The sequence below is a fragment of the Taudactylus pleione genome, unplaced genomic scaffold, assembly GCF_031769625.1.
Source record: "Taudactylus pleione unplaced genomic scaffold, aTauple2 ptg000162l, whole genome shotgun sequence".
In the NCBI taxonomy this organism is placed as follows: Eukaryota; Metazoa; Chordata; class Amphibia; order Anura; family Myobatrachidae; genus Taudactylus; species Taudactylus pleione.
The window spans coordinates 13,906,699-13,934,645 of NW_028284564.1; the positions used below are offsets into that span (position 1 = coordinate 13,906,699).

At 44.4% G+C, this 27,947-nt stretch overlaps 1 protein-coding gene across 4 annotated transcripts in view; it reads right to left on the reverse strand.

Annotated features, from left to right (window-relative positions):
* OSBP2 (oxysterol binding protein 2) overlaps positions 1-27,947 on the reverse strand; it is a 363,838-nt gene that overhangs the window by 130,567 nt on the left and 205,324 nt on the right. For all 4 annotated transcript variants that reach the window (XM_088475122.1, XM_088475123.1, XM_088475125.1 and 1 more), the window contains one exon: positions 10,020-10,270. In XM_088475122.1, coding sequence (XP_088331248.1) covers positions 10,020-10,270 — 251 coding nt within the window. The remainder of the gene's footprint in view (positions 1-10,019; positions 10,271-27,947) is intronic.

Here is a 27,947-nt window from a genome sequence, read left to right on the forward strand (position 1 = left end):
TCACAGGCAAGGATATTGCTGCTAATAAGATTGCACCTAAATCAACCATTTATCGGATCATCAAGAACTTCAAGGAGAGAGGTTCAATAGTTGTGAAGAAGGCTTCAGGGCGCCCAAGAACATCCAGCAAGCGCCAGGACCGTCTCCTAAAGTTGATTCAGCTGGGGCACCACCAGTGCAGAGCTTGCTCAGGAATGGCAGCAGGCAGGTGTGAGTGCATCTTCACGCACAGTGAGGTGAAGACTTTTGGAGGATGGCCTGGTGTCAAGAAGGGCAGCAAAGAAGCCACTTCTCTCAAGGAAAAACATCAGGGACAGACTGATATTTTGCAAAAGGTACAGGGTCTGGACTGCTGAGGACTGGGGTAAAGTTATTTTCTCTGATGAATCCCCTTTCAGATTGTTTGGGGCATCTGGAAAAATGCTTGTCCGGAGAAGGACAGGTTAGCGCTACTATCAGTCCTGTGTCATGCCAACAGTAAAGCATCCTGAGACCATTCATGTGTGGGGTTGCTTATCAGCCAAGGGAGTGGGCTCACTCACAATTTTGCCTAAGAACACAGCCATGAATAAAGAATGGTACCAAAATATCCTCCAAGAGCAACTTCTCCCAACCATCCAAGAACAGTTTAGTGATGAACAATTCCTTTTCCAGCATAATGGAGCACCTTGCCATAAGGCAAAAGTGATAACTAACTGGCTCGGGGGAACAAAACATCAAAATTTTGGGTCCATGGGCAGGAAACTCCCCAGACCTTAATCCCATTGAGAACTTGTGGTCAATCCTCAAGAGACGGGTGGACAAACAAAACCCCACAAATTCTGACAAACTCCAAGCATTGATTAGGCAAGAATGGGCGGCCATCAGTCAGTATGTGGCCCAGAAGGTGATTGACAGCATGCCAGGGCGAATTGCAGAGGTCTTGAAAAAGAAGGGTCAACACTGCAAATATTGACTCTTTGCATAAACTTAATGTCATTGTCAATAAAAGCCTTTGACACATGAAAGGCTTGTAAATTTTACTAAAAACACTGAAGCAGCAAACTTTGTGAAAACCAAAACTTTTGGCCATAGCTGTAGAAATATTTGATATTGGAATCAGTAAAATACAAACAACCAATGGCAGACCAGGGCAGCAAAAGAGTGTTTTGCAAGCAAATTTAGTCTGGCAGCAGTGTTCAAAATAGATATGTTGGAGATAATGGGGTATATTTATTATAAAGTGAGAGCTTTTAGAAGTGGAGATGTTACCCATAGCAACCAATCAGATTCTAGCTATTATCTTCTAGAAGGTGCTAGATAAATGTTAAGTAGAATCTGATTGGTTGCTATGGTCAACATCGTCACTTCTAAAAACCCTCACTTTAGTAAATATACCCCAATGAATGAATTAATTAAAGCTGATGCAGTGTCTTGTAAGCAGGGTTGTCTTAACAGCAGTGTGGGTACTGGGCAAAGCAATACACTGGGGCCCCCACCGACCCATTCACAGGAAAAAATGTAAATGGTCAATAAAATTAAACCCTCCTGCATGCCCATCAGAGCTCCCACACATGCAGAGAGACTCTGTCTGACTGGTCTGAAGCCGGCTGATGAAGTGAAACTGGTACTGAGGAGGGGTGGGCATGGTGTGGGGAAGGTTAGATCGGAGTACAGTGCACCGGCGGTCCTCTTATAAAAATATCACAAATTTACCAACGATCCGCGGCTGCAGGGGGACGGGTTGGTGGGCCCCTACAAGCTTGGGGCTCTTGGGCAACTGTCCAACAAGCCCAGTGGAAGAGATGACCCTGCTTGTAAGATGCATATTCTAGAAATGTTTCTTTGATGCGTGTAACAGATGTATACAGGTTGGATGCAGGGAGCAACGTACAAATCTTTGCTAGGATAACATCTTGGCAGCATGCTTGGGGGGTAAGATTTATTGTTGCATTGTCTAAAATAGGGGAGGACCAGACGGAATGGACAGCAATATTATGCAGCAATTTCTGGCTTTGCATCGCAGTGGGAGGGACCGCAATGATGTTATTCACCACACCATCCTGCCCATTTCACCGGAGACGTGACAAAATGCAGGAGGGGTTGCCCACTCTGCCGGAGAACTCCCCCAAATAAGTGAGTATCCTGAAAATTGCGGGAGAATGAGGAAGTATGCTGGTAGGAATCTTTTGTTGGCTGCCGGGAATAGTATTACAGTATCTCTGTTTTCGTAAGATTGAGTTTGAAGCGTGAAATGGCATCCAATATAAAATGACAGAAAGACATTCTATAACGTGGGCCAACGCAGATGGTGAGCGATCTGGAGAGGAGATGTCATTTTTAATATAATCCACATACAGATGATACTAGAATCCAAAAAGCTTATTTGTTTTCCAAGAGAAGTGGTAAGAATAGAAACCGCAATTTTGCAATATTAAAAATAAGGAAAATTTCCACAGATAAAATGAATGATAAAAATATGGGGTTGTTTATGGAAATTATTTAGCATTCTTTTTACCGCAGTTTAAATAGGTTTAAAGTGTACACATATATTGCAAAGAAGACATCACTGTGACAACATATCCACAGCGCACTGTTGCAAAGCAAGCCTGCCTGTCACTGTATATATATTTAGTTTTACATACAGTACTTCCCTCCTAACATGGTGCCCTGCTGTAGAGGAGAGGAGAGACATCAGGGTTACTTGGTTAAGTACAGTAGAACACTTCTTTAATGTATAACATTTAACTCGGCAATACACAACATTTGTTATATATTCATTTTAAAGAGAGACTTTAACATGCTCTTTAACCTTGTCTTATGGCTTTGAAATTCAATTTACAATATTTACTTATAAATTAAACTGATTAGAACTGCATAAGCTATGTATATTTATTGTTAACATTATATAAAAGGAGACAATTTAACAATTTGCATCACTATCTACATTTGTATTACTGGGCCAGTTATGCAGCACTAGAAAAAATTAAATAGGTGCACCAACCTGAGTATTTTGAAGCCAGCCACAATCAGGTATATTTTTAAATAATCAGTACATCTGCTAGAGCAGTGTATATTGTAAACTATTAACTCTTACCCAACATCCTGACAAGTAAAGACAACACACTCCCAGCTCCCCATTACCCAACACTAATGCTGCGCTTTACATCACTTCCTAAACCATGAAATGTAGGCTTAAGCAACCTGATGCTCTTCAGCTTTAACAGAAATCATCTCTAATAAAACCATAGTAAAAATCAAATGACCACTAGTCATTCTTTATAGGACAAATTTATAATTTCTGTGTCCCTAGCTAAATCCACTGTATGTATCTCTACAGACTAAAGGCTCATACACACAGCACTGAAAGCTAACCTTCGTTAAAAGCATATGCAAAACCTTGTACCTTATCCTCACTTTAATAGAGCATTTAATGTTGCTCTAATCTTGGCAAGGTAAACTTTTGCACAAACTGCTACTCAAGCAGTTACTATACATGCATCTAATCATTTACAATAAATAGATAGGGACAGTTAAAGTCAGGGCCGGACTGGCCATCAGGCAGTTCTGGCAAATGCCAGAAGGGCCGATGGCCAGATGGGCCGATACGGGCAGTGCTGCGAGGGGGGTCCCAGTGATGGCAGTGAGGCAACATATCACAGACTGGTTTAATGTGCTGCCAGAGCAACCTTCCTGCCAGGCCCGGTAGGGAGAGCGGCCCCTGGTGGATAGGCTCAGTCCCGTAGCTTCTGCACTGCAGCTCCTCGACTATTAGATGGATAGAGCTTATGTCCCCTTCGAACCCTGGCTGACATCCTTCTGGTGCCCCCGCCTGTTTAAAAGCTTAGGTAGGGTCATATCTAGATTCCCTCCAATTTAGCGGGACCTGCTGCTCTCGGGTGCCCTCCCCTCCGGCTCTACAGACCGCGCAGACCCGGATTACCACAAACTGGAAGTATTTCTCTTGCTCTTAAGAGTGATAGAATACTGCCAGTTGCGTGGTCTGTAGAGCCGGAGGGGAGGGCAGCGTCTTATATCGCCTCTCTGGTCTGTCCTCAAGCCTGCTCAATTGACCGTTCAGCCACTGCGGAGCTACAGTATAGGTCTCGTGGGATGCTGCACCAACATCTCACGAGACTTGCTTTCAATCAGCACTGCAACCTTCCCTCCCCGAATACCTCCTCCCTGCAGCCCGAATGCGTCTGTTTCCTTCCCTTCAATAAACCCCACCTTCCCCCTGCAACTAGAAGCCCTCCTCCCCCTGCAGTGCAGAACTAAAGAATCTCCACTGCCACTGCAGGCTGACACCCACTTTCTCCCTGCAACCAGCCACCCTCCTCCCACCTGTAGTGCAGATTGTAAGCCCCTTCCCCTGACAAACTGAACCCTCTCCACTCCACCAGCAGCTAAAAGCCTCCCTTACTGTTCCTTATAAACTACAGCCCGATCACCCCCTCCTTCCCACTGCAGACAGAACCCGCCTTTCTCCTGAAGTGCAGCCCTAATCCCCCTTCATACAGATTCACACATTCCCCTGAAGTGCAGCCTGATTCCCCCCTTCTCCCTACAGACATAAACACACCTCCCCTGCACCCCCAGAAGCCCTCCTCCCCTCTGCTGTGCAGCACAAAATAATCCCCACTGCAGACTGACACCCACTTTCCCCCTGCAGCCAGACCCCCCCGCCGCCAGTAGTGCAGCTTGTACCCACCTTCCCCCTGCAGCTAGAAGCCTCCCTTCCCTCTACAATACAGCCCAATCCCCCCCCTTTACCCTGCAGACATAAACTTACCATCCCCTGCAGTGCAGCTCAAATCCTCCCTTTCCCCTGGACACAGAAAGCCCCCTTCCCCCCTGCAGTCCGAAATCCCTCTCCCTGCTGCCTGCACTATAAAGAATTAAGAACAGTGAAGATAAAGATGAGACAGCTACACCCCAGTCTCCAGTCCTCATGGATACATGGGTAGGTCAAACTTCCTAATTATGTTCTCTCTCTCTCTCTCTCTCTCTCTCTCTCTCTATGGGCTCTATTTATTAACATTATTTTTACTAAAATAATGTGAAAAAGGGTGTTTTCACACCCTTTTCACATTATTTTAGTATCACCTATAGTTATTACAGGGCAATTGGAGTAGAATTCGTAAAATTCTACTCCAAGCCCTAAGTATCACTTATTTTTAGTAAAGCAGATCGCATTTCCCATAACTGTAATGGGAAATGTGATCTGACCATAGTTACTAAAAATAAATGTGAAAAAAATACCGGGGAAAGCCCTGTGATAATAACGCCACCTGGAGGTGGCGTTATCCAGGGTCTCCTCCGGTTACCGGACTCCTGGCCTGCTCTAACCGGGAGAACAGAGCCGGAGTCGGTCCCTGTAATCAGCTGTGTGGTCTAAACAGACCGCAAGCATATTACAGTAAAAAAAAAAAAAAGTCAAAAAAAATAGTAAAAAAAAAAAATTACTTACCTGACTCCAGGGACCGGTGATCGGGCCTCCGGTGATGACTCCCCTCTGGTCAGCTGGTCTCCCACAGTGCACTGCTGCCCGGTCATCAGGTGATCGGGCCCCAGTGTAGTATGGGAGATCACCTGACCGGAGGAATGGAGAACATCACCAGAGGCCTGGAGCATGCAGGTAAGTGTAAGTAAGGGAGAGGGGGGTCGCGGGGGGTCCGAGATCGCAGGGGCGGGGCTTAGCGCCGGGGGGAAAGCAGCGGTGATCGGGCGGCGCATGCGCGGGCACTTAATCACGGTATTTTTTGCGAAAATACCATGATAAGGCTCCGAAGGGGATTAGCAGGGACAGAGCTTTATCGCAAGCTCTGTCCCTGCAAGGGATTTGTAGTAAATCCCTGTGATATTGCCTGAATTCGCAATGCGAATTCACTCGGTAATATCACACTACAATCTGCATTACCAATGCGGATTGTAGTAAATAGAGCCCTATATGTGTGTGTATATGTGTATATATATATATATATATATATATATATATATAGTGTATGTATGTATATATATATAATATATATATATATATATATATATAGTGCATGTATATATATATATATATATAGTGTGTGTGTATATATATATGTGCATGTGTGTATATATGTATATACACATATATATATATATATATATATTGTGTGTGTGTGTATATATATATATATATATACACACACACACACACACACACACACACACACACGAGTCTGTGATAGCAGTTCAGCACTCACACTTTTATGCAGACTGCGCTGCTCTGGTGCCCTCCTCTCATATAATACAGATAATGGAGATATATATGGTGGCACTAGGAATCCTAAGCTGGGTACACACTGAACAACTGTGTACCCAGCCATGCGTTCCACAACCCCAGCGCTGACTGGCCGACATATCTGGCAGTCCAGGCACACTGGGCGATCCGGTGCACGACCGCCTGATATATCGACCCCCATGCAAAGCGCTGCATGGATCGTCAGCTGCATCGCCAGATTTTACTGCATGTACAGAATATCAGGAGATGCGGCTGACGTCCCCACGGGAGCTCACACTACACAATGTAGTGCATACACACTGCACAATATTGTGTAATGTGACGAAGGGAAAATACTGTGCAATGTAATGTGACTAAGGGGCACTACTGTGCTGTGTAATGTGACGAAGGGGCAGTACTGTGCAGTGTAATGTAACTAAGGGGCACTACAGTGTGGCATAAATTGAATTGGGGGTACTATTGTATGATCATGCCTCTTCCCAGCGAGACCACACTTGTTCTTTTCATGCGCGCCTTCGGCGCGCACTCTATTTTCTACACCTATGAATGGTGGCACCAATGCTTTTTATGTACACAGGGCACCAAAAGTGTAGTAATAGCTCTACAGTGATCTCTATTTAATCCTCTACAACTGCTAAGCTAGGGCTTCATCAATTGAGAAGCCTTCCCTTTTCTTTGTGTGTGACCTACACCAATGAAGTGCCAGCTTTGCCTAACAGAACCAACCAATGATCAAATATCTGACTATGGCACGTGGTTGAATCCCCTGCAGATTGATATCTGTTGTATGTATCTTAATACAGATAATGATGTATACTTGTAGGTTGTTCTGATATTAATTATATGTGTAAAAGCATAGACTAAGTAGTAGGAGGAGTCAGGCATAGTAGGGGGAGGAGTCTATGCCAGGAGTCAGGTGCTGACGCAAGGTGGGCCTGTGTGTTCTGTAACTGCCAGGGACTATTTTTAGTCCCAGTCCGGCCCTGGTTAAAGTGAACCTGTCACAAACACAAATGGGACATCTGTGTTGTGGGGTGAACCAGTATGCAGCCTATGAGTTTGCTTGGAATCTATGACATTAATAAGGTGTGGTCTGACCAATGTTCATGAGAGCGCTTGCTCCTAGTGAATAGATAGTATACATGAATATTAGTACTGTGTGTTTGTATGCCTACCTCCCAACAAGCCCGGGATAGGCGAGACGCTCAGCAGATCGGAGCTTTTGTCCTGATACCAGGACAGTTTGAGATGCGTCCCGCTGATAGGTGTTCTTTCAATACCATGTGTACCAGCTTGTTGCATGCAAAATTGGGGTGATTTTAGGGGACGGTATGGAAATGACCTAGCGCTGTGCCAATTACAAAAATCAAAACCCTGGAGGTATGTGTAGGGGACAGATCCACTGTAAAATGTGCTATAAATAGACTCAGATCTCATTTTCACAGGCATTTACATGTTTAATTCCTATACTTAGCCTGTCATCAACCTTTTATAGTATTACGTGTTCTATTGCTTTGTGATTTGTAGTTGTGTACTACAAATAGTCTGTTGAAGTGCATGTAATGTCTTTATAAATGTGCTATAGTTTCCAAAAATATCTTTTTGACTAGTACATCCTGTATGGTGACATGCAAGCTGTGTATGCTAATAGGTGTGATTAGCAGTATGTGTGTTTGTGCATAGCATGCTGTGTTTTCTTATTCTGTATATAAAAGACTGCTGAAGTGCCTGTGTTTCTCTACAAAGCAAGCTACAGTGTCTGGTAACATTAACATGTGTGTATCCCTCTTTGGTCATTTAAAACTTTAGGAGGCATGGAGAAAAATGATTTCGTTTGCTTTTACAAGTTGATTGCTAAATGTTGCATTGGTGTCTATTCCTCTCTTCCATGCTGTATATCTGTAAATTAGGTTTAAATTACAGATAAGGATTTTGGAAACAATTATATTATAGTTGAGTGGTCAGACCATGTTGAGTATGTGACGTGTCCTACAGGGGTTAAAGTGGGCCGGAACTGCATTCCGTCACTTCTATTTGGAGACTGAACCAGTTCCGCTTCCTCCGACCCACCTCAGCCCGGTGCCGTAGGGAGGCTCCATTTGCCGGGCGCCCTCTGAGATTTTACCACCAGTGGGCGCCCGGTTTCCTCCCTCCAGTGCCAGTGGCAGCCGGAGCTCACTTCTGAGCTCCAGCTTTCGGCTCCCACAGTGTGCAGTGCACGATGGGAGAGGCATCATGACGTCTCTACCATAGTTCAGAGGAGCAGCCAGACGGACCGGAGGCAGCTTAAGGTAAGTATTGTTTTTGGGGTTTTTTTGTAAGCGGCTTCACTATAGAGGACATTACCTTTGGGGCAGTACTACAGGGGGCACTACTAATGGGGGCATTGCACAGGGGGCACTGCATAAGGGGCACCACTCCTTTGGGCACTGCATAAGGGGCACTACCACTAGTGGGGTAACTGCATAAGGGGCACCACTACAGGGGTCACTGAATAAGGGACACTACCATTGTGGGCAATGCATAAGGTGCACTACCACTACTGGGGGCACTGCATAAGGAGCACTACCACTACTGGGGGCACTGCATAAGGAGCACTACCACTACTGGGAGCACTGCATAAGGGGCACCACTATTGGGGGCACTGAATAAGGAGCACTATCACTGTGGGCACTGCATAAGGCCACTACCACTGTGGGCACTGCATAAGGGGCACCACCACTACTGGGGCATTGCATAATGTTCACTACAATGGGCATTGCATAAGGGGCACTACTGCTGTGGGCATTATGTGTAAGGGGCACTAATGCTGTGGGCATTGTATAAGGGGCACTACTACTGTGGGCATTATGTGTATTAGGGGCACTATTACTGTGGGCATTGTGTATAAGGGGCTCAAATGTGGGCTTTGTGTAAAAGGGACACTGCTGTGTGTCATACATGAATAAGGGACACTACTATGTGGTGTAATGTGAATCGGGTGAATCAAGATTGTGCTACTGTGTGGCGTAATTTGAATTGGGAATGCTATTGTGTAACCACGCCCTTTTTTCAGCGCGTACCTACGGCGTGCACTGTCCCTTTTTAAAAAAAAAAAAACAGGCGCTGAGAGGGGTGGCGAGTTCTACCACTTCTCTAGGACCACTTTAAGCACTGGTGTCTTATATTGTGAAGTATCCTATATTTGTAAATGGCTTAATTCAATTGAATTGTGTTATAATGATGTTTGGTGAATGACATCGCATAACTCCTGGAATAATCACAATACAATTCTAGTAAACATATGCCTCAACAGTCCACATTTTAGCCGAACAGTCCAGATTTTCTCCAGCTATAAAGGAGGAAGGACTTATGGGAAATTTATCAAAACTGCTAAAGAGGACAAATAGAGGTGTTGCCCGTAGCAACCTAATTTTAGCTCTCATTTACCTAGTAGTCTACAAAAGGATAGCTAAAACTCTGATTGGTTGTCTGATCTTTTGAAGGTCTGATAAATCTCCCCCTTAATTTACTGTAGGAATAGTGTCTGTAAAATTGGGGTATTGCTATGCGGCCTTAGGGTGCTGCCAATTTTTGTCCCTTTCTCTTTTTCTGGACTATAAATATGCTGTACACACATGCATCATTAGGTATGGCCTTTTGACATGTCTTCCCTACAAATTAAAACCCGATCTATCAGATTAAGATTCAGAATGCTTCAATGTTGGGACGAGAAGCATACTTTTGTAAGCATGCAATGAGTGACATATAGCCATGGACTCACATTGATCATTGCATTGGAAGTGATCCTGAAGAGAGTGGCCCTTTCATTAACAGATTTGATCTTCTCACTGCTCTCGGCCAGCAGTTTCAGGCTCTCTAGCTCACTTAGGGAGCGCTGGAGTGCTGCGCCATGCTTAGCTATGAGGTCGTTACATGTGCTGAGGTCATCCAGTTTACTGGTCAGGGACTTCAGGGAGCTGTGCAACTCACTCTTGTCAGACTGAGAACTTGGTTCTTCATCCCCAGAGTCATCTACACAAACAAAAACATTTCACTCTTAGGATAGGTGTATGAAGAAAGTGTTAGATTTTTTTTTTTACAGTAAGCATTTAGATTTACCATTGGTAAACATTTATTTAAATAACCAGAAAGAGAGCACAAACAGTGCTGAGATATGCAGTTAATGAAAATACCACATGTATATCAGAAAAGAGAAAACTAGATGTACTGTTACCCTATAAAGATAATATTATTTCCTCAACAACTTTTATAAAATTCCAGAATAGCAATAAAATGTAAGATTGCTTGGTCCAGAAGTAAATTGTTATTACTGCCTTTTTTATGTAAACCAGTTTTTGTGTATTTTTGAATAAAAAATGTATATTATGACCTCTCTAGATCTGCCTCTGGCCTCCGCCCTGCCTCTTATTTGATAGCCAACTCTTTTATGCAAAACTTCTGCTATGCCTCTATCCAGCTATGGAAATCCCTCAGGGCCGGCCCTGAACAATCTGGAGCCCTAGGTAACGTTTTTAGCTAGGTCACCTATGCCCAGGGCCGGCGCTGAATTCCTTACAACGGACTCTCTCCCAGATCTCAAATGTCAAGTTCTCTTTAAACTCACCTACACTACATAGCCTATGCTATTTACACAGGTAAACTCACAGGGCCGGCTTGAGGCATGTTTGACCAGTGCAGTTGAACAGGGGCTCCACCCCATAGAGGGCGCACCCCTCCCAACCATTCACAATTTCAGCAGGATAGTCCTGTTTTTCAGGCACTTCCCTGCTGTTCCACCGGCGGGACGAAGTGTCCCGCGGGCAGTCGGGAGGTTGGGCACCTTCACCCAGACCCCGGAGAAGAGAATAGATGCCGCGTGCATCCATTCAGTGCATGAAGAGGGCTGGAGGCAACCTAGCTACTGACAGAGTGCTAGGCTCGCCCCCAGCCTGCCGTTAAACGGGAGACGTGCCATATAGGCAGGCCCGCAAATGACATCATTTAGAGGGTCTGGCATATGGTAATTAGGCCACACCCATTTTTGGACGTGCGCAGCTGTCCCGTTCTGCACAGGGCGCGGCTCCCCCTGGAGCCAGCCCTGTACTCTCATAACCATCCAGAGCAGTGGCGGATCCAGGGGGGGCGATCAGGGCGAGTTCTCCCCATAACACACTACTGATGGCAGCCTCCTACAGCTATGGACTGAGTGATCTGCTCAGGATAGGTTACCTAAATGCATGCAAATAGGTTTTTTTTTTTTCCTTCTAAGGGGCCGTAGCCACACGTCCCGTGATTAGACCACGCCCCCTTCTCCCTGTCCCGAGCCCGCTATCCACAGCCCTGGCCTCAGGAACAAGTAAGTTGTGTGGGAGGAGGGGCTGAGATAAATTTAGATGGCCCAAGTGTGCATATATGATATATATATATATATATATATATACACACACACACACACATATATATATATATATATATATTATATATATATACACGCCCCCCCTAAAGCAAGAGTCTAGATCCGCCCCTGATCCATTCCAGAGTCACACGGCGCTCATGCGTTATGTTCAATGCGACTTGTAGTGCACAGAGGTAAGATTTATTTGGACACATCTTTATACGGAATTGCAATTTGTAAGCTAAAAACAAAAATACTAAGACAAAACCATATTCCCAAAGGCTATGTGCAGCAAACTTGTCTACTGTCCCGGATTGGCCGCCACCCCGTCTGCACCCCCACCCAGTCGCACTCCCCTGCACTCACACCCACCTGCGCTCACTTATCGAGTGAAATTGGGCGGTCCTGGGGGGTGATGACGCAATTTATTGTAACGTAGTATCAGAGCCGTAACTAGACTTTTTGGTGCCCTGTGCCAGAAAGAGCATTGGCGCCCCCTCATTTTTCAAAGGGACATAATACACCAAAAAAATGGCCATGGCTTCATGGGGAAGGGCCAGGGAAGAGATAGGAGAGGCCAGGAGATGCTGGGGATGAAATAAGAGGAAGCTACAAGTGATAATGATAATAAACAGAAATTTGACAGGCCCAAACAGCACCCCCTGACCTGTGGTGCCTTGTGCGATGGCACCGGCCGCACTACCCTAGCTACGGCCTTGGGTAGTATTTTGCATGGAGGTACACCAGGGGCTGGCTGGCAACTTTTGGCTTGGGGGGCAGACACAAGTAAGTGGCCCGATTTCTCCACCAGCGCATTGCAATGGAGAAAAGACACATGATAATAGCCTCTATAAGTAAGGTGTGCCTAATGTGGGTGTGCTTTAAATAATGTAGAGAGGTTTGCAGTGACAGCCAGATTAGGGAGCATCGTAGTGACTGCCATATAATGCAGAGAGGTTCGCAGGGACCATCAGATCAGGGAGTGTCGCAGTGACATTATAATGCAGAGAGGTCGCAGTGAGCGTCATATCAGGGAGAGTCTCAGTGATGTGCCATATAATGCTGAGAGGTTTGCAGTAACCATCAGATCAAGGAACGTCGCAGTGCCTGCCATATAATGCAGTGAGGTTCACAGTGACCACCTGATCAGGGAGCGTTGTAATGGCTGCCAGATAACGCAGTAATCACCAGATTATGCACAAATCATCAGTGACCCACATATAACACAGGTATTATGAATATACAGTAGCCCTCACACACAATAATAATACCCCCCCACACATTCACACACATTATTACATCACCCCCAGCACCGACAGTATTAAAACACCCCCTCCCCCCCAGATAAAAATAACTACAGCCCCCCATTGCATAAGTATTCCAACACCCCCTCAACCTCAAATATCTTTAAACATGTACACCTCCACTGGCACTTACCTGTCTGGAAGGCTGTTCTGTCTCTGCTCCCTGCGGAGCTCCAGGTCCAGGGTACAGGAAGAGATGACAGAGACAGGTGAAGAAAGGGCGGAGACTCGGGGTGAGGGGGCGGGGTCTTCAGCAGGGACAGAAGGAGATAGATTAACATAGTCAAACAGGGCAGGAGAGGGGGCGGGGCCTCCGGTCAGGGGGCGGGGCCTTAGCCAGGGAGAGGAAGGGACAGAGGACACAGAGCGGCGGAGCGGCCTCGGAAGGAGTCCTGCTCCGTGTGCAGCCACAAGCTGCATAGATGTGAGTGACAGACAGCCCGGTAACAGGCAGAGAATGCTGCCCAGCCGCTCTGATGCTGCTATAGTCGGAGCAACTGAGAGCACTTTCTGCCTGTCACCCGGCCGTCAGTTATACATGTGCACTAGTGATACCAGCCCTCACTGAGGCAAAAGTCTATCGGCCCGGGGGGCATATGGCACCCTGTCCCCCGGCCCAGCCCGCAACTGAGGTACACCCACAGTCGCACACAGAATATAGGCATGTTGCATATAATTTTAATCAGCAAAAGCTTCTTGAGCGTCGTATTCGCATCACTTTGTGAATAAGACGCATTTGAAGTAAAACGTTGCACAAAAAGATGGTTGGAGCTATTGAGGCACGCCACAGCATGGCACAACTAGAAGAGCTGTTAACGTGCATGCAAGTAAGATGCATGTGGATACATCTATACATTTTAATATACTACCAAAAGTAAGCAGTATATGTAAAAAAAAAAAAAAAATTGGGAACAGTTAAAAAAAAATAAACTGTTAATTAAATAAACCAGACACATCACAGATTTCTGTAAAATAGTGCTGCATCTTGGTGGGACACAATTCCACTCTTCATTATAATTTAACTAAGCATTACCTTCTACTATGTCCCTGTGATATGTAAATTCACAGTGAGTTCTGACAGAACTTACTGGGCCGCCAAGTATACGATTTACTAACTTCACTGACACTCTGAGGATGCTCTGCGGCCGCGGGCCGCACAATTTTCTCTGATTACTTCACTGACCTGGCAATATGCAAGCATTTCAAAGTATTTTGCTTGTGTGAAACTTAAACCCTTGTCCGATATAAGCCAGGGCTCTGACCCTGCCCTGACCCGGGTTTTTGAACACAGATTCCAACCATTGTCACAGCTCGGTGATCCCCTTTCACACTACTTCTTGGACCCAGATTTTTCCAGTGTCGACCCCTTTCACACTTAAGGCATGTCTGCCCTGGCAATCAGACTGAGGGTTCTATTTACTAAGCCTTAGCTGGAGATATAGTGAACGGTGATAAGGTACCAGCCAATCAACTCCTAACTACCATGTCACAGGCTGTGTTTGAAAAATGACAGCTAGGAGTTGATTGGCTGGTACCTTATCTCCGTTCACTTTATCTCCAGCCAAGGCTTTATAAATAGACCCCTGAGTCATTTAAACATTTTAAAGTAGACATTTTTTAGGCTCACAAAAAAATTAGGTCATGAAAAGTGGGTGGTGACATGGGTTGTGGGTGGAGACTGCATTGCTTTAATCATGGGGCTCGTTTACATATGGATTTAAGTCAATTTTATAACACGCTTCTCAGATGTAGCAGAACACGCCCACTTTACCGCATGCTCATAGGTGCTGCTTTCACAATCTCCCTGAAAAGCTTTTTCAAAAGTAGGCAAGTATGGCTATATTGCACATTGTTATTGAGAAGTCAACTCTGCCGACTGCTGATGAGATCATCTGACAGCTCCCTGAACAGCCAATAAGCTCCTTTCAGCATGAAAAAACCTGGGTCACACAGATCACACTATAGGCGACCCGAGAAAAACCCTAGTAGCGAGAAGGGCTGGAGACCCGAGACCGTCATCCTAGTTCGGACCCTTTCACATTTATAGGTCAATCCACTTAGGTGCATGTTTGTTTAATGAAACTTACACACTTCGCACAAATGCTCTCAAGAAACGCGCAATCCAATTAGAAATGCCAACTTATGCTTCTCGTGATTATAGCATGCAACTTGGGAGAAGTGCATAAAAAAGGGACCCCCAAGAAGTAACTATTTCGTTAGTAGGACCGCATAGAAGGCTGTTAGTGAGCATAAGAAAAGTGCTGGTAGTTGTTAAATTGTGTTAAACGGCTAAACTTTTTTCATTTAATCTCAAACGAATGAAATGAAAAAATGCAAAAGGAGTATAAAAAACAAGTAAAAGATTTTGAGGCAATTTCAGGTCACTTTAAATGAAAAAAATTAAATATAAAATACACATTTTTAATTTAAAAAAAATACTTTAATTAAATTAGGGTTGCCTAAACTAACAAAAAAAAGTAGACTTTTTTTTAACACCCAAAGATGACATGTAAATTATTTGGCCAATTAAGCTTATTGAAAATTTCTAAAAGCCTAATTAGTCATAAAGGGGGCTGTCTAATGGGTTCTGCATTGTGTCCCAACATTTTTACCTTAAAATAAATGTTTTCACTTCCATCTCACATCCTCAGAGAGGTGCGTACAAAAAAATGTGAGTTTCCTCTGAAAAATAAATGCAGGTTTAGAATTGGATTGCAACTGCACTTCGCAGTGAGAACTTGCCATGAAAACGGCTCACACAAGCCAACTCGCACCTAATTGGATTACCCCTAGACAGAAACAGGGTCATACATACTGTATGTCTGAAATGGGTAATGGGGGGAATTCAATTGTGTTCAATTTGTGAAGGCCACATATCTGCTTGCACCCCCCCTCCTCCTGAGGTGGTGAGCAGAAATCCAGAAAAAGTCTGATTTTGGGGTGCCATAAACCCCCATTTGAATGCACTGACCAGGACATTGGACGGGTTTAGCCACTTTACTCGTCTCAACACAGTGCTTTTTGGCATGAAAAGGCCACGGGCGCCCAAAACAGTTGTATATCGCCCCCCGATCTCCCATCGCTTTAGATGGGAGATCGGGCGTGAAAAACCAATTGAATTCCCAGACATACAGTATTAAAATATGTCCATAATGTAAATTCTTCAGCCCAAATTGGAAAATTTTGGAAATCGAATACTACCTGATATAGAAGTGCCTCAAAATCTACTTTTGTGCCAAAGCATGTTCACTTCACTAGGGAAGTTTTTCATTTTAAGTTCTTAAAGGATTAAAAACTATAAAGCCTTCAAACTCCTATAGCTTGAGGTTTGTATAGGAGAACTGTTAAGTGTTAAAGTCTTCCAACACTGCCATGATGATAACAGCTGCAGACGTATGATGGAGTAATATTTACTCCAATCAATTGAAAAGCGATCCCATACCATATACTTATCAGATTATGATAATCTGGGACTACCACGGCTGTTGGGTTCAAGGTTCTTTGTACCCCTGCCCACCTCTCGTTACCCATGCGCAGGTTAGAGGGATTTTTGCAGACTTAATTGTGGTAGAATTCCAGTAAGTAACATTGACTGTGATTCCTTGTATAATGTATTATTTATGCTTAATGGGTCTAAGAACAAAATTACTCCAACAGTTTACAAACAAAAAATTGTTTCCTTTCAAATACATTCCATATGATGTTAGGTTCACAGTAAAGAGATCATTTAAAGATAGACATGTTTTCTAGAAACCAAAATACATTGCATTGCAGTACACCTTCAGTATGACTGACTGCTAATACCAGGGCTGTGTCTTTGCAATGGTACCTATTATTCACAGTCCCAATGCTTCATGGATTGTAAGATAAACAGAAGTGAGACTCTCGGACAGCAGTATTAGTGAATTCCCCAAACAGCAAACAAAGCACTTTTTCCACCTGAAACATTTTTGTATGCAGAACAGCACTAATGAAGCTTTAAAATGTTTACGTTTAGAAAGGTATAAAATGCTGAATCAACTAAGGCTTAGAAAGCAATATATTGTTCTGTTCCTCCATTAATCTCCAGTACAGATTCAGCTGAGAGCGAAATGTAGGACTTGTCGATTAAAATATAGGCAATTGTTTTTTGTTTTTTTCCAGGATGAGTACACTACAATATTGTGAAATTAAATGTCAACATTACACCACTGTGTATTGACCATCATATATTTAGCTGTTTTAACACTCCTTCACACCTGGAGGCACCCGTACTGTATATGCTGGAAACGGACACCTTGTGCCTCTAACGGTTAAAAAATCACTTAAACAAGTAAAAAGTATAACTGTACTTCATTTTATATGAAACACACAGTGTAACTATTACAAGTAGCAAAAGACAAGGCTTTCACAGCACAAAGAGTCTACAGAGCAACTATTAAATCGATTTACATGGAGCTTTCCCTTCTAATTATGGGAGGTACACAACCTAACAAGGTCCAAGGAGACTTTAGGATCCAGTCACTGGTTCAAATGAAGATCAGCCCAACTCCTAATCAGTACTGTCCCATAAAAATAGAGAGAACACTGGTGAGCAGTTTCCTTGTTAACCCCAGTCTGGTTTCCATGATGGCGTGGCTACAACAGTACTGAGTTTAGATAACATTTTCTGTCCAGATTGGTTGCCTGCTTATCAAGGGGCTGTTGGCTTCCGCTACGTGTATGGTTTGCCGCAGCAGACCCCCTGGGTCGGTAGGTAGTCTGAGGGAAATTGCGCAGATCAAAGAGTAGGAGCTGTGGACCCTTGCTTCTGTTACTAGTTTGCTCTTAGTAGTCTTTTCTAGGAAAAATGTTCCAAGAGCTGACCTGAACTTCAGAGCCCAAATGGCCGATGGCTAGTGGAGGAACGACAGTAACATTTAGCCAGTGGTTGGCGCAAGTCACTCATACTGCAATTATTTGTGAATTCAGGTTTTTTTACTCATCCATGTGATAGAATATAAAGATTTAGCAAGAGACAGTCCCCCTGACTTACCTTGTTGACTAGAGTAAGCCAATTCTGGCTTCACCATTGGGTAGACAGTCCCCCTGACTTACCTTGTTGAGTATGGAAGCTGTGGTATTTTCCCAGGTGGGTGGACAGTCCCCCTGACTTACCTGGTTGATTAGGGTAAGCCAATTCTGGCTTTGCCATTGGGTAGACAGTCCCCCTGACTTACCATGTTGAGTAGGGGAGCTGTGGTATCTACCCTGTTGGGTCGTTCTTGACTATAAACTCAAAATATTATGCCATATGCTGGTGGCCTTTACAATTGATATTTTGAACATTAAAGTCTATAGAGGTAAAAGGGGTTGTAAAACTATGTATAGACCTCTGTATAAGCTACATATCTAACAATATAAAAGCCCTTCATATCTACAATAGTTACAAAATAATGAATACCCAATGTCCCCTCACTCTCAAGTTTTCAGACATAAGCTGGGGTAATGGAGGGGTGCAAGGTATAAAAACTGAAACATTGAAATAATCAAATGATGAACAATATTTGTTAATTATACTGTATGTGGTATACTTTGTCAACACGGCCCATACATAATCAGCTCGGATTAGCAAATGCCAACTGCAAATTTCTTGCTTCAGAGATCAGCACAGCAGCAGCTAATAATCTCTACTAGCCTGGCTTCATACTGAGGGAGAGATGTATAAACCATAGAGAGAAATAAACTGGATGTTACCCATAGCAACCAGCCAGCTTCTGTCATTGTATACACTGTGCTAGATAAATGACAGCTGTAAGCATATTAGTTGCTATGGGAAGCTTCTCCACTTTCTCTCTCTCTAAAGTTTGATACATCTCCCCCTGAACCTGATCCCACTGCTGGCCTTGCTATTGCTCAAAGCCAATTCCAGCTGTTGGCCTGGCCAGTGCCAATTCCTACTGCTGGCCTGGCTGCCAATTAAGCCAATTCCGACTGCTGGCATGGCCACCGCTGGTTTGCATTGTTCTCAGCTACTCAACATAAAAGCGGTCAGCGCTGCCATTCTATTCTATGAATCCATCAGAGTGGCACCCATAAAATTAGTAAGTGCCAGTTAATGGAATGGAGTTTTTTTCGACTTAACTAAGAAACCATGTAACAGTACATGTGATGGGACAATTTATTCCTACACATATATTTCCTCTCAGTAGCCCTAAAGAAGGACACAACCAACATCTTTTATCAACCTACTGTAGAAAATGGCTGATAACTGAATAATATCCTCCCCTCAAAACTACACTGCAAATTTAAACATATGTCACATACCAGTTACACTATACAGACACAAATATATGGAAATGTCCTTAATAGTTCTTCGGTATTGAAGCCTAGATAACAATAAGCGGAGGCGCTGAAATATGGAGAAGATGGCGGGTGCTTTTGGGTGACTATCGTACATACAGCAGAAAGTTGTACAAGTTGTGGAGAGGAGGCTTAATATTAAATAGTCTTAAGTTTTACATTAAATGTATGTTCTGATGTAATACATTATGGATGAACAGTAAAGCTGGGTTAGTAATTGTAAATCATTGCATCCATTTGTGCATGAAATATTACATATTGATGTTATTGATTTTGGAGCTAGAACAGAACAGATTAATGACTTAAACTATAACTGTATGAACAAGTTAATAGGTGTTAGGTCTAATCTCTTTCTTTCATTCAAAGGATAAACAACTCTATTTGAAAATGGTTACTAGATGTACCCATGTAAGTGTGTCAGTGGGTATTCATTGGCACCCCGTGAAATTGTAAATATAGATATTGACAATTATAAACAGACAGATCCTTCAAAATCAGCAGGGATTTTTTTTTATACATTTCTTTCACTTTTTTTTTTCTTTTTAACAATGGATATGTCATCATTAGCAGTAATTAACTAATGAGAATCAGTTGCTGTCATTTAATAAGAGAAATATGGCGCACTAGAATCTATTTCTGTTGTGTGTACCTTGCATAGACTTTCTACATCCGGTTAGCAGGCAGGCCTGGCTTTAGTCAGATGAATAACTTTTTACTTGTGCTCTCCAAATGATCTCTACTTACCACTGGGCTGTAACAGGACATTCCCAAGTAAGCCAAGTTCAGTGAGGGCATGAGGATGCAACAACGGATAAGGCAGTGTTTAAATAAATGTAAATTTTCCTATTTCCTTGTGAATAATTTGCATCAAGCCTCGGCTGGTGAAGGTGCGTATTGATGTCACAAACCAAACGTACAAATAGGGGCTGATGGACCAAAAACATGCGTACAACTCTGCGCATATATATATATATGTAGAAAAAATGGCAGTCCGGGGTATAGCCCAAACACCAGAGTGTTTAAGATATTAGTCCAACTCCAGACATACTAGGACACGTCATTATTGTATTTCTTTGTCTGGTTATATGTTAGTGCTTACTGAGCATGTGCAAGAGATAAGAATGGGCCATGGTATGTTGTACCAATCAGTGCTTGATACCCAGTATGTAACTAATATGGCTTAATATCTGGAAGCCAACACCCATACTATGTTATATAAATCAAGACCAAGACCAGGGGTCAGGAAACTTTTTACCTTTTACCCCAAAATATATTTAGATACGCCGATGTTACCCCCTTGATTTGAAAGGAAGGAAATTATATAGTAGTGCCCCCATATAATGCCCCTGTAGTAGTGCCCCCATAGTTATGCCCCTGTAGTAGTGCCCCCATATAATGCCCCTGTAGTAGTGCCCCCATAGTTATGCCCCTGTAGTAGTGTCCCCATAGTTATGCCCCTGTAGTAGTTCAGGGGCACATATAATACCCCTGTAGTAGTACCCCCATAGTTATGCCCCTGTAGTGCCGCTTGTACTGTCCGCCCGGCTGCTACTCGGAACTATGGGAGAGACGTCATGACGTCTCTCCCATAGTGCGCATGGAGAGAGCCGGAAGCTGGAGTTCAGAAGAGAACTCCAGCATCCAGCTAACGCGGCGCTGCAAGGAAGAAGTCGGGTGCCCGCTGGTAATAACATCTCAGCGGGATTCCAGCTGCACCCGGCGCCAGTGACCTCCATTCCTGGGGGTAATGGACGGACAGCCGGGCATGCAATGATTCATATGCATGCAAGGCTGTCCATCCATTACCCCCAGGAATTTCATTTTTACCCCATGTGGGGTAATTTACCCCCGTTTCCCGACCACTGACCTAGACAAAGGCTCTTTGGCTCGTGCATGGACCTTAGACTGCAGTAAGGTGCCTACAATGTAAATTGGAAGACTTGGGCATGGATAAAATGAGGGCTCCCCAGATGAACATGAACTACATCTTATGTTGAAGATAATGAATCACTGGTGTCATCTGAATACATAGACAAAAGTTGAGTATACTGTATACTTTGTATGTTGTTTGTTTGTTACTTGTAAATAAAGTGTGTTCATTTGTACTCACTCAATTGGTTATGTTGTATAACTATTCACTTCGATCAGAACGAAACCCACCATTATGCAATCCCCATTGGTCTAGGACAAACAGAACTTGAAATAGGCATCACTAAAGCAAAAGGTTATTCTTCAGAGGTCAGAAAAAGAAAAAAAAGGGCATGCTGCAGCTGCAACCATTCTCAGTCATGTATGGATTCTTAAATTCGGATAAAAGACAACAATCCCAAGTTGTGTTTCAGCTCTGTCAAACTAAGAGGCCAATTAAATTCTGCATGATGGGCGCAAGTTGCCAGCAATCAAAGTGGTTTGCTGGCACCTTGCGACCATCAACACTTGCCCTGTGCAGGGAAATCTGTGATGTTGGGCTACAGTAATTCTGACGACTGCACAGCACTTGGAAGTGAACTGACCCCTATGAATGAACAGAGCAGTGCTAGGATTCTTGGCCACTGAGTACTTCCTAAACTAAAGGTTTTGTTCCTCTTCTCTTTAATTACGGACTTCAACCTCTCTGATCTCATAAATGAATTCCCTAGAAATCCTCCCCCACCAGCTGCATTATTGCGATTAATAACCTCAACAAACCGCAGCAGTTATGTCCTTTGGGAACACTGTTATTTATCAGTTATCTAGGAACTGTGGAAGCCCTACATGTATTTCTCATTAAGAGGCCAAAGTTACTTTGAATAACATGTCATTGTATCCAATTACATAAGAGATGAGTACTTCAAAAAGCAACATAATTCTAATATTTTCTTACATTAAAGAATTAATTCTAAAACTTAGTATTATACTTGGAGACCAGAAATGGAAAAAGAAGCAGGTTGCCATAGTAACTGGAGACTATTTTTGTCCGGATTACGTCATTCAATCTCCTTACTGAACAAAAAGCTAGCTGTTGTTCCCAGGTATCAGTCTGTTCAGTTCCGTTACCAGAAGGATAAGATGATAGCTGGCGACACAAAACAATAACTTAATTAGATACAGTTATTTACTACACAGACTGAACACTCATTCTCATTTAGTTATACAATATAGGTAAGGTTTGATTAATAGATAATAGTGTCTAGTTACTGTGACCATCGCCATGGGTTACGGCGATTCCTCAAAGCCACATGCCATAACTGTATGCATTCTGTGTGCCCGGGGTAAAGAGTTCTCGCAGTATTATGAGCAACAACCTGGCTAGGAGTAGAATGTGAATTATTATAATATCCCTAAAATGTATATTTTCATGTTTCACATGAACTGGTAGGTCAAAGCCATGTCTGCATTGTTTCAGCTACTCTCTGAACCATGGAGGGGGGCAAGGGGGTCCTTTGAAGAAAAGCTTCATGGAAATAGTGTTTGCCCTAGGGGGCCCTTGTTCCAGACTGTGCACAGACAAACAGGCTGCTAAGAGGTTAATTTTTTATAATCTTAAGTTTATCAGCTGTCCTACAATAAAATGCCATTTGAAGTCATGGAGATATATGACGCGTAGGTTGTTGTAGCCGTACTAATTTACATTTACACAGACCCTGGGAGAACAAAGGACAGTCCTTTTGAGACAGGAAGGGTGGGGGCTGCTGGGGAGGAGGGTAGCTGTGGAACCATAAGAACCAGCAACCCACACTACTCGGGTGTTCACTCTACAAGGGAGTAGCTAGGTGCTAGGAGTGCTCCCCATCTTCTGTCTCCTATGGTCTCCCTCCACACAGATCGCCTAAACCTCATAGTAAGACAATTTAGGGTTCTGACTTTTATGCTTTTCTTTTATTTGAAATCAATCTGTGCATTTTATATCTGTATGTTTTGTTTATTTACCTGTTTTTTCCTTGTAGCTTACCCTGGAGATATTTTCTCAATAAATCCTAAAAATGTATCAGCGTTCCACTGTGCTCTATGAATTCACATGCCTGGAAAGGCCCATGCTACATTTGTGTACTAATTGTGAATTGTTAAGTGTGATTTAAGTGTTCTGCGAACGCAAGTAGTGGCAGTTCGAGGAAAACCCATGTCACAACCGACCACCTGCGTCAGGTTGGCGTATCTGAGTGCAGGCTAGGGCGTGGTGCTGTGACAGTTACAATTAGCTATCAAGGGTCCAAATAAATTTCCAGATACGCATCTAAGAGTAGAAGTTGGTCTTGTGCTTTGATGTTTTATTTCCTGTATTTACTCATGTCTCGTGTGCGCCTTTCAATAAAGAATTTTTTTTTGCATTGGGGGGGGACTCACATAATTACCGCAGCTGTAATCAGTGCTGCGCATGCGGCTCTTTTGTGAACATAACGGCGTATGCGCAGCACTGATTACAGCTGCAGTAAGTTAGAGCAGGCAGGGAAAAGTATCTATTTTCTGAAAAGCTGTCATTGCAAAATTGACAGCTTTTCGGAATAGATACTTATGGAGAGGAGGAATGATGAATTCCTCCGGTAATTAGGTAGAACTCCATGCGAGTTCTAAACCCAATTACCTCCATCGATTTTTTTAGTGTTGATGAATAGGCCCCAAAGTGTACTGTACAACCTGCTAAAAATTCTAAGCATATGTGGAACCCACAAGGGGATTCACATATAAAGGCACAAGGCCACAGGCAGTGTGATTTTATAAAGGTCAGGCTAATTAGTACTACAATTCATGCAAAAACAGCCGTCTGCACAGGAGTGTACAGTCAGGGTAGCCTCCCCAGCCATTGACCTCTCCTCACATCACTGCGTCAAAGATATACTTATCAATCTCTGTCATCACTAGTCACCAAACATAACACCCGGAGGCAAGATTAGGACAGACCTCATCTATTCAAAAGAGTAGCGTTTTTCAACTAGTGTGTCACGAGCGGCTGTCAAGTGCAGTGGCGTAACTAGGGGGGGTCGGGCAGGGTGCGTGCCCTGGGCGCCGTGGGACCGGCGGCGCGGGGGTGCGCCGCCGGCCACGGTCCGACCCGCCCTAGTTAACAAGTGTGGCGCTACACATTTACACAGGACCGGCGCTAGGCTTCCCTGCGCCGGTCCTGTGCTGCACACCTGAGCCCGTTCCCGCCCCCTGAGCGCTTGCCCAATATCGCCAGGAGGCGGGCTCAGGCTGTGCATAACACACGCATCGCCGCCAGCGCTGGTGGTGATGCGTGTGTTAAACAGCAGCCAATGAGAGTCAGATAGACTCTCATTGACTGCAGCAGCACCCACTGCGTAAGCCGGGCTTCCGTCCGGCTCCTGCAGTGGGTAATGGGACGGACGTCATGACGTCTGTCCCATAATGCTGAGCGCGCCAGCCTGGGAGGACTGGCGGGCGGCGGCGCAGACCGGAGCAGCAGCAGCAGCGTGGATTCAGATAAGTATGTTTTTATATATATATCTGCAGAACGGGGGAGGGGGGTGGCTACTACTGGGAGGACCTCTACTGGGGGTGGGGGCACCATTATTGGGAGGACCTCTACTGGGGGGGGCTACTACTGGGGGCACTTAATCGGGAGGGGGAACCTCTACTGGGGACTACTACTTGGGGGGGAACTACCACTGGGGGCATTATAAAAGGGGCCTAGTAGAGGCACTGCACTCGGGGGACCACTACTGGGGGCAATAATAGGAAGGGCAACTACAGGAGGCACTGGATAGGGGGGATCACTACTGGGTGCCTGCATAAGGGGACCACTACTGGGAAAACTGCATGGGGGGGACCACTGCTGGGGGCACTATATAAAGGGCACTGCATAGGGGGGGGGGGACTACTACTGGGGGCACCATATAAAGGGCACTGAATAAGGGGATACCGCTACTGGGCACACTGCATTGTGGGGACTGCTACTGGGGGCACTGCATAAGGGGGAACACTACATGGGGCACTGCATTTGGGGGGACCACTACTGGGGATACTGTATAAGGGAAACTACTATTGGCCTGCATAAGAGGGACCACAACTCCATACTGGGGGTACAGTATAAGGGGTACTACTGGGGTTAAGGTGCATATGGATAAGAATGTTCAGTGTGAAAATAAAGGGGTGTGTCATGTTGACACGCCCCATTTGTAAGTGACCACGCCCATTTTTTCACCATGCGCGCACATCGGGGGGGGGGGGGGGGGGGGGCTCCCTTTTCAAATTTGCCCTGGGCTCCAAATACCCTAGTTATGCCACTAGTCAAGTGTATAGCAGCGGTCAGCTCAGCACACTTGTACTGTAGTGTGTTTTATTCCTGTGGAGGCCAATGTAGTGAGTATTATTCCTGATAAGGCCAATGTAGTGTATTTTATTCATACTTGCCTACCCTCCCTATTTGGCCGGGAGTCTCCTGGCCCCCCGGAAAGGAAGGCAAGCCTCTGCCCCGCCCCCGTTTACAAGAGAAACCCCCACAGCGGGTTCATGGTAATCTCGGCATTGTGTAGCGAGGGCGGGATCAAAATTATGCAATTGTGTGGTCACGCCCCCCGCTCCACCCACAAATGTTGGGTAAGATATCCAGCCATGCCCCCTATGCCGGTCACGCACCTCCGCCATGCCAATCTGGTTGCTCCCTCCTGGTAAGGGGCAGCTAGAATGTCGGCAAGCATGGTTTTATTCCTGTGGAGGCCAATGTAGTGTGTTTTATTCCTGTGGAGGCCAATGTGTGTGTATTTTTTTATGTCGGAGCCAATTTGCATATTTTCATTGGTCATGCACACCGCATCGAAGATAGATGTGCCTTGCCAATTTTCAAATCTTGTGTAGTGTGCCTCGAGTTGAGAAGGTGGAAAATCACTGCCATAGAGTGACACACATAATAAGATTCTCACATAATCCAGGCACCTGGCCACGTCCCAGTACCTACATACGAGCTTCCTGTCACAGAATCCTTTCAGAGGAACACAGGCCCTGATTAATTAAGAAACGCAATTGCAACAGCTTAGTTTAGGCATCACTGCGATCACACAAACCACATAGAGCCATCTCAGAGTGATTGACAGGCAGTGAGCGTTTGGGGGTGGTGATGGGGGGTGGTCGGCGAAACGCAGGCATGCCTGTCCGTTTGAACGACGTTGCATGGGCGTGCATAGTTATTGCGAATACATACGCAGCTTGAGTGATTACTGCGTGCAAGGAGGTTAGCAATTTCTAAGTAAGGTCAGGGCTGCTATAATTCTGCGTAAGGGGGGGATATTACTCAATTGTACCGATGTATATACGCAGGACTGCAAGGTATTACGGATGCCAGATAGCGGTGGTTGGCGTCTCTATGCTGGCATTGCGATCGCATTCATTAGCGTATTTTCGCAGCAGACGTGTGTGCGATTATGGAGCTGCAATCGCAATTGCGATCCTTAATGAATCAGGCCCACAGTCCACTGACAGACAGCAGCTTTTCTTTCCCTCATTTAAATAAGACTGTGCATAATTAAAACAATTTGGTATATCAAAATGAAATGCAATACAATATTAAATTCAAATATGGTCAGCAAACTCCTTGATAACATCTAATAATTTTATAATTCACAAAAAGGGGAATATTGTCCAAATATGTTTGCTATTACAATAAACAACTAACCCTAATTTATGTAAAGACTCATACAAATATATGTATAAACAATGATGTAACCAGTGGGTTAAATAAATTTCTACATAGGCATTTAAGTTGTAACACACAACCTGTGCTAGGCCCCATTGAGGTTTGAAGAAGGACATTGTATTCATGTAGTTCTAGTCTATGCATAGACAGGTCAGATCACCTTTGGGGTCAGACAAGACATATATTGAAGAGGCCCAACTTGTACTTGTCATTAGATGTATAATGAGCATTCATACCTTCTATGGTGTTATCAGCAGACAGTTAGCACAATCCATTGTAAGATGTGTAGCGATGCCAAGCATTATGGGTTACTGATAGCTATGTCCATATTCCACACAAAGGGGCTTTGAAACAGAGTTTAACTCCAGACATTCTAGGACGTCATAACTGTATTTCTTTGTCCAAGTATATTTTAGTGCTTACAGAGCAGAGCAAGTGCAAGAAATATGAATGGTCCATGCTATGTTGTATCAATCAGTGCTTGATACCCAGTATGTAACGAATATGGGCTTAATATCCGGAAAGCCAACACCCATACTATGGTATATAAATCAAAACCTAGACAAAGGCTCTTTGGCTTGTGCATGGACTTGAGACTGCAGTAGAGTGCCTGCAATGTAAATTGAAAGACCTGGGCGTTGGGAAATGAGGGCTTCAGGGGCAGATTGGCCATTACCTTGGTCTGGAAGATTCCCGGTGGGCCAATTGGTCTGTGGGGCCGCTTGTCATTTGTGGCCCCACCCCCCGAATCGCGTCACCTGTCACTGCTTTCTTTCATGACAGGCAGCCTGCCGGCTGCCTGTCACAGCTAGTAGAGCTGCCCACGGCCTGCCTCTATCATGAGTAGAGCCTTCGAGTCCCCATCCAGCAGGAAGCAGGGGAGGGCTGTGTGTTTTTAAGCCCTGAGGGACCGCCAGCTACCTGCAGCATGCCTGCTAGCCAGGAGACAGGCTGCAGCAGGCATGTTCACGTAGGTCCATCTTGCCTTACACTGCTAGTCTGCCTGGCTCTGCAGATTTATTGGCGGAAGGGAGCAGTTTTGTCATTTCCACAACTAGAGGG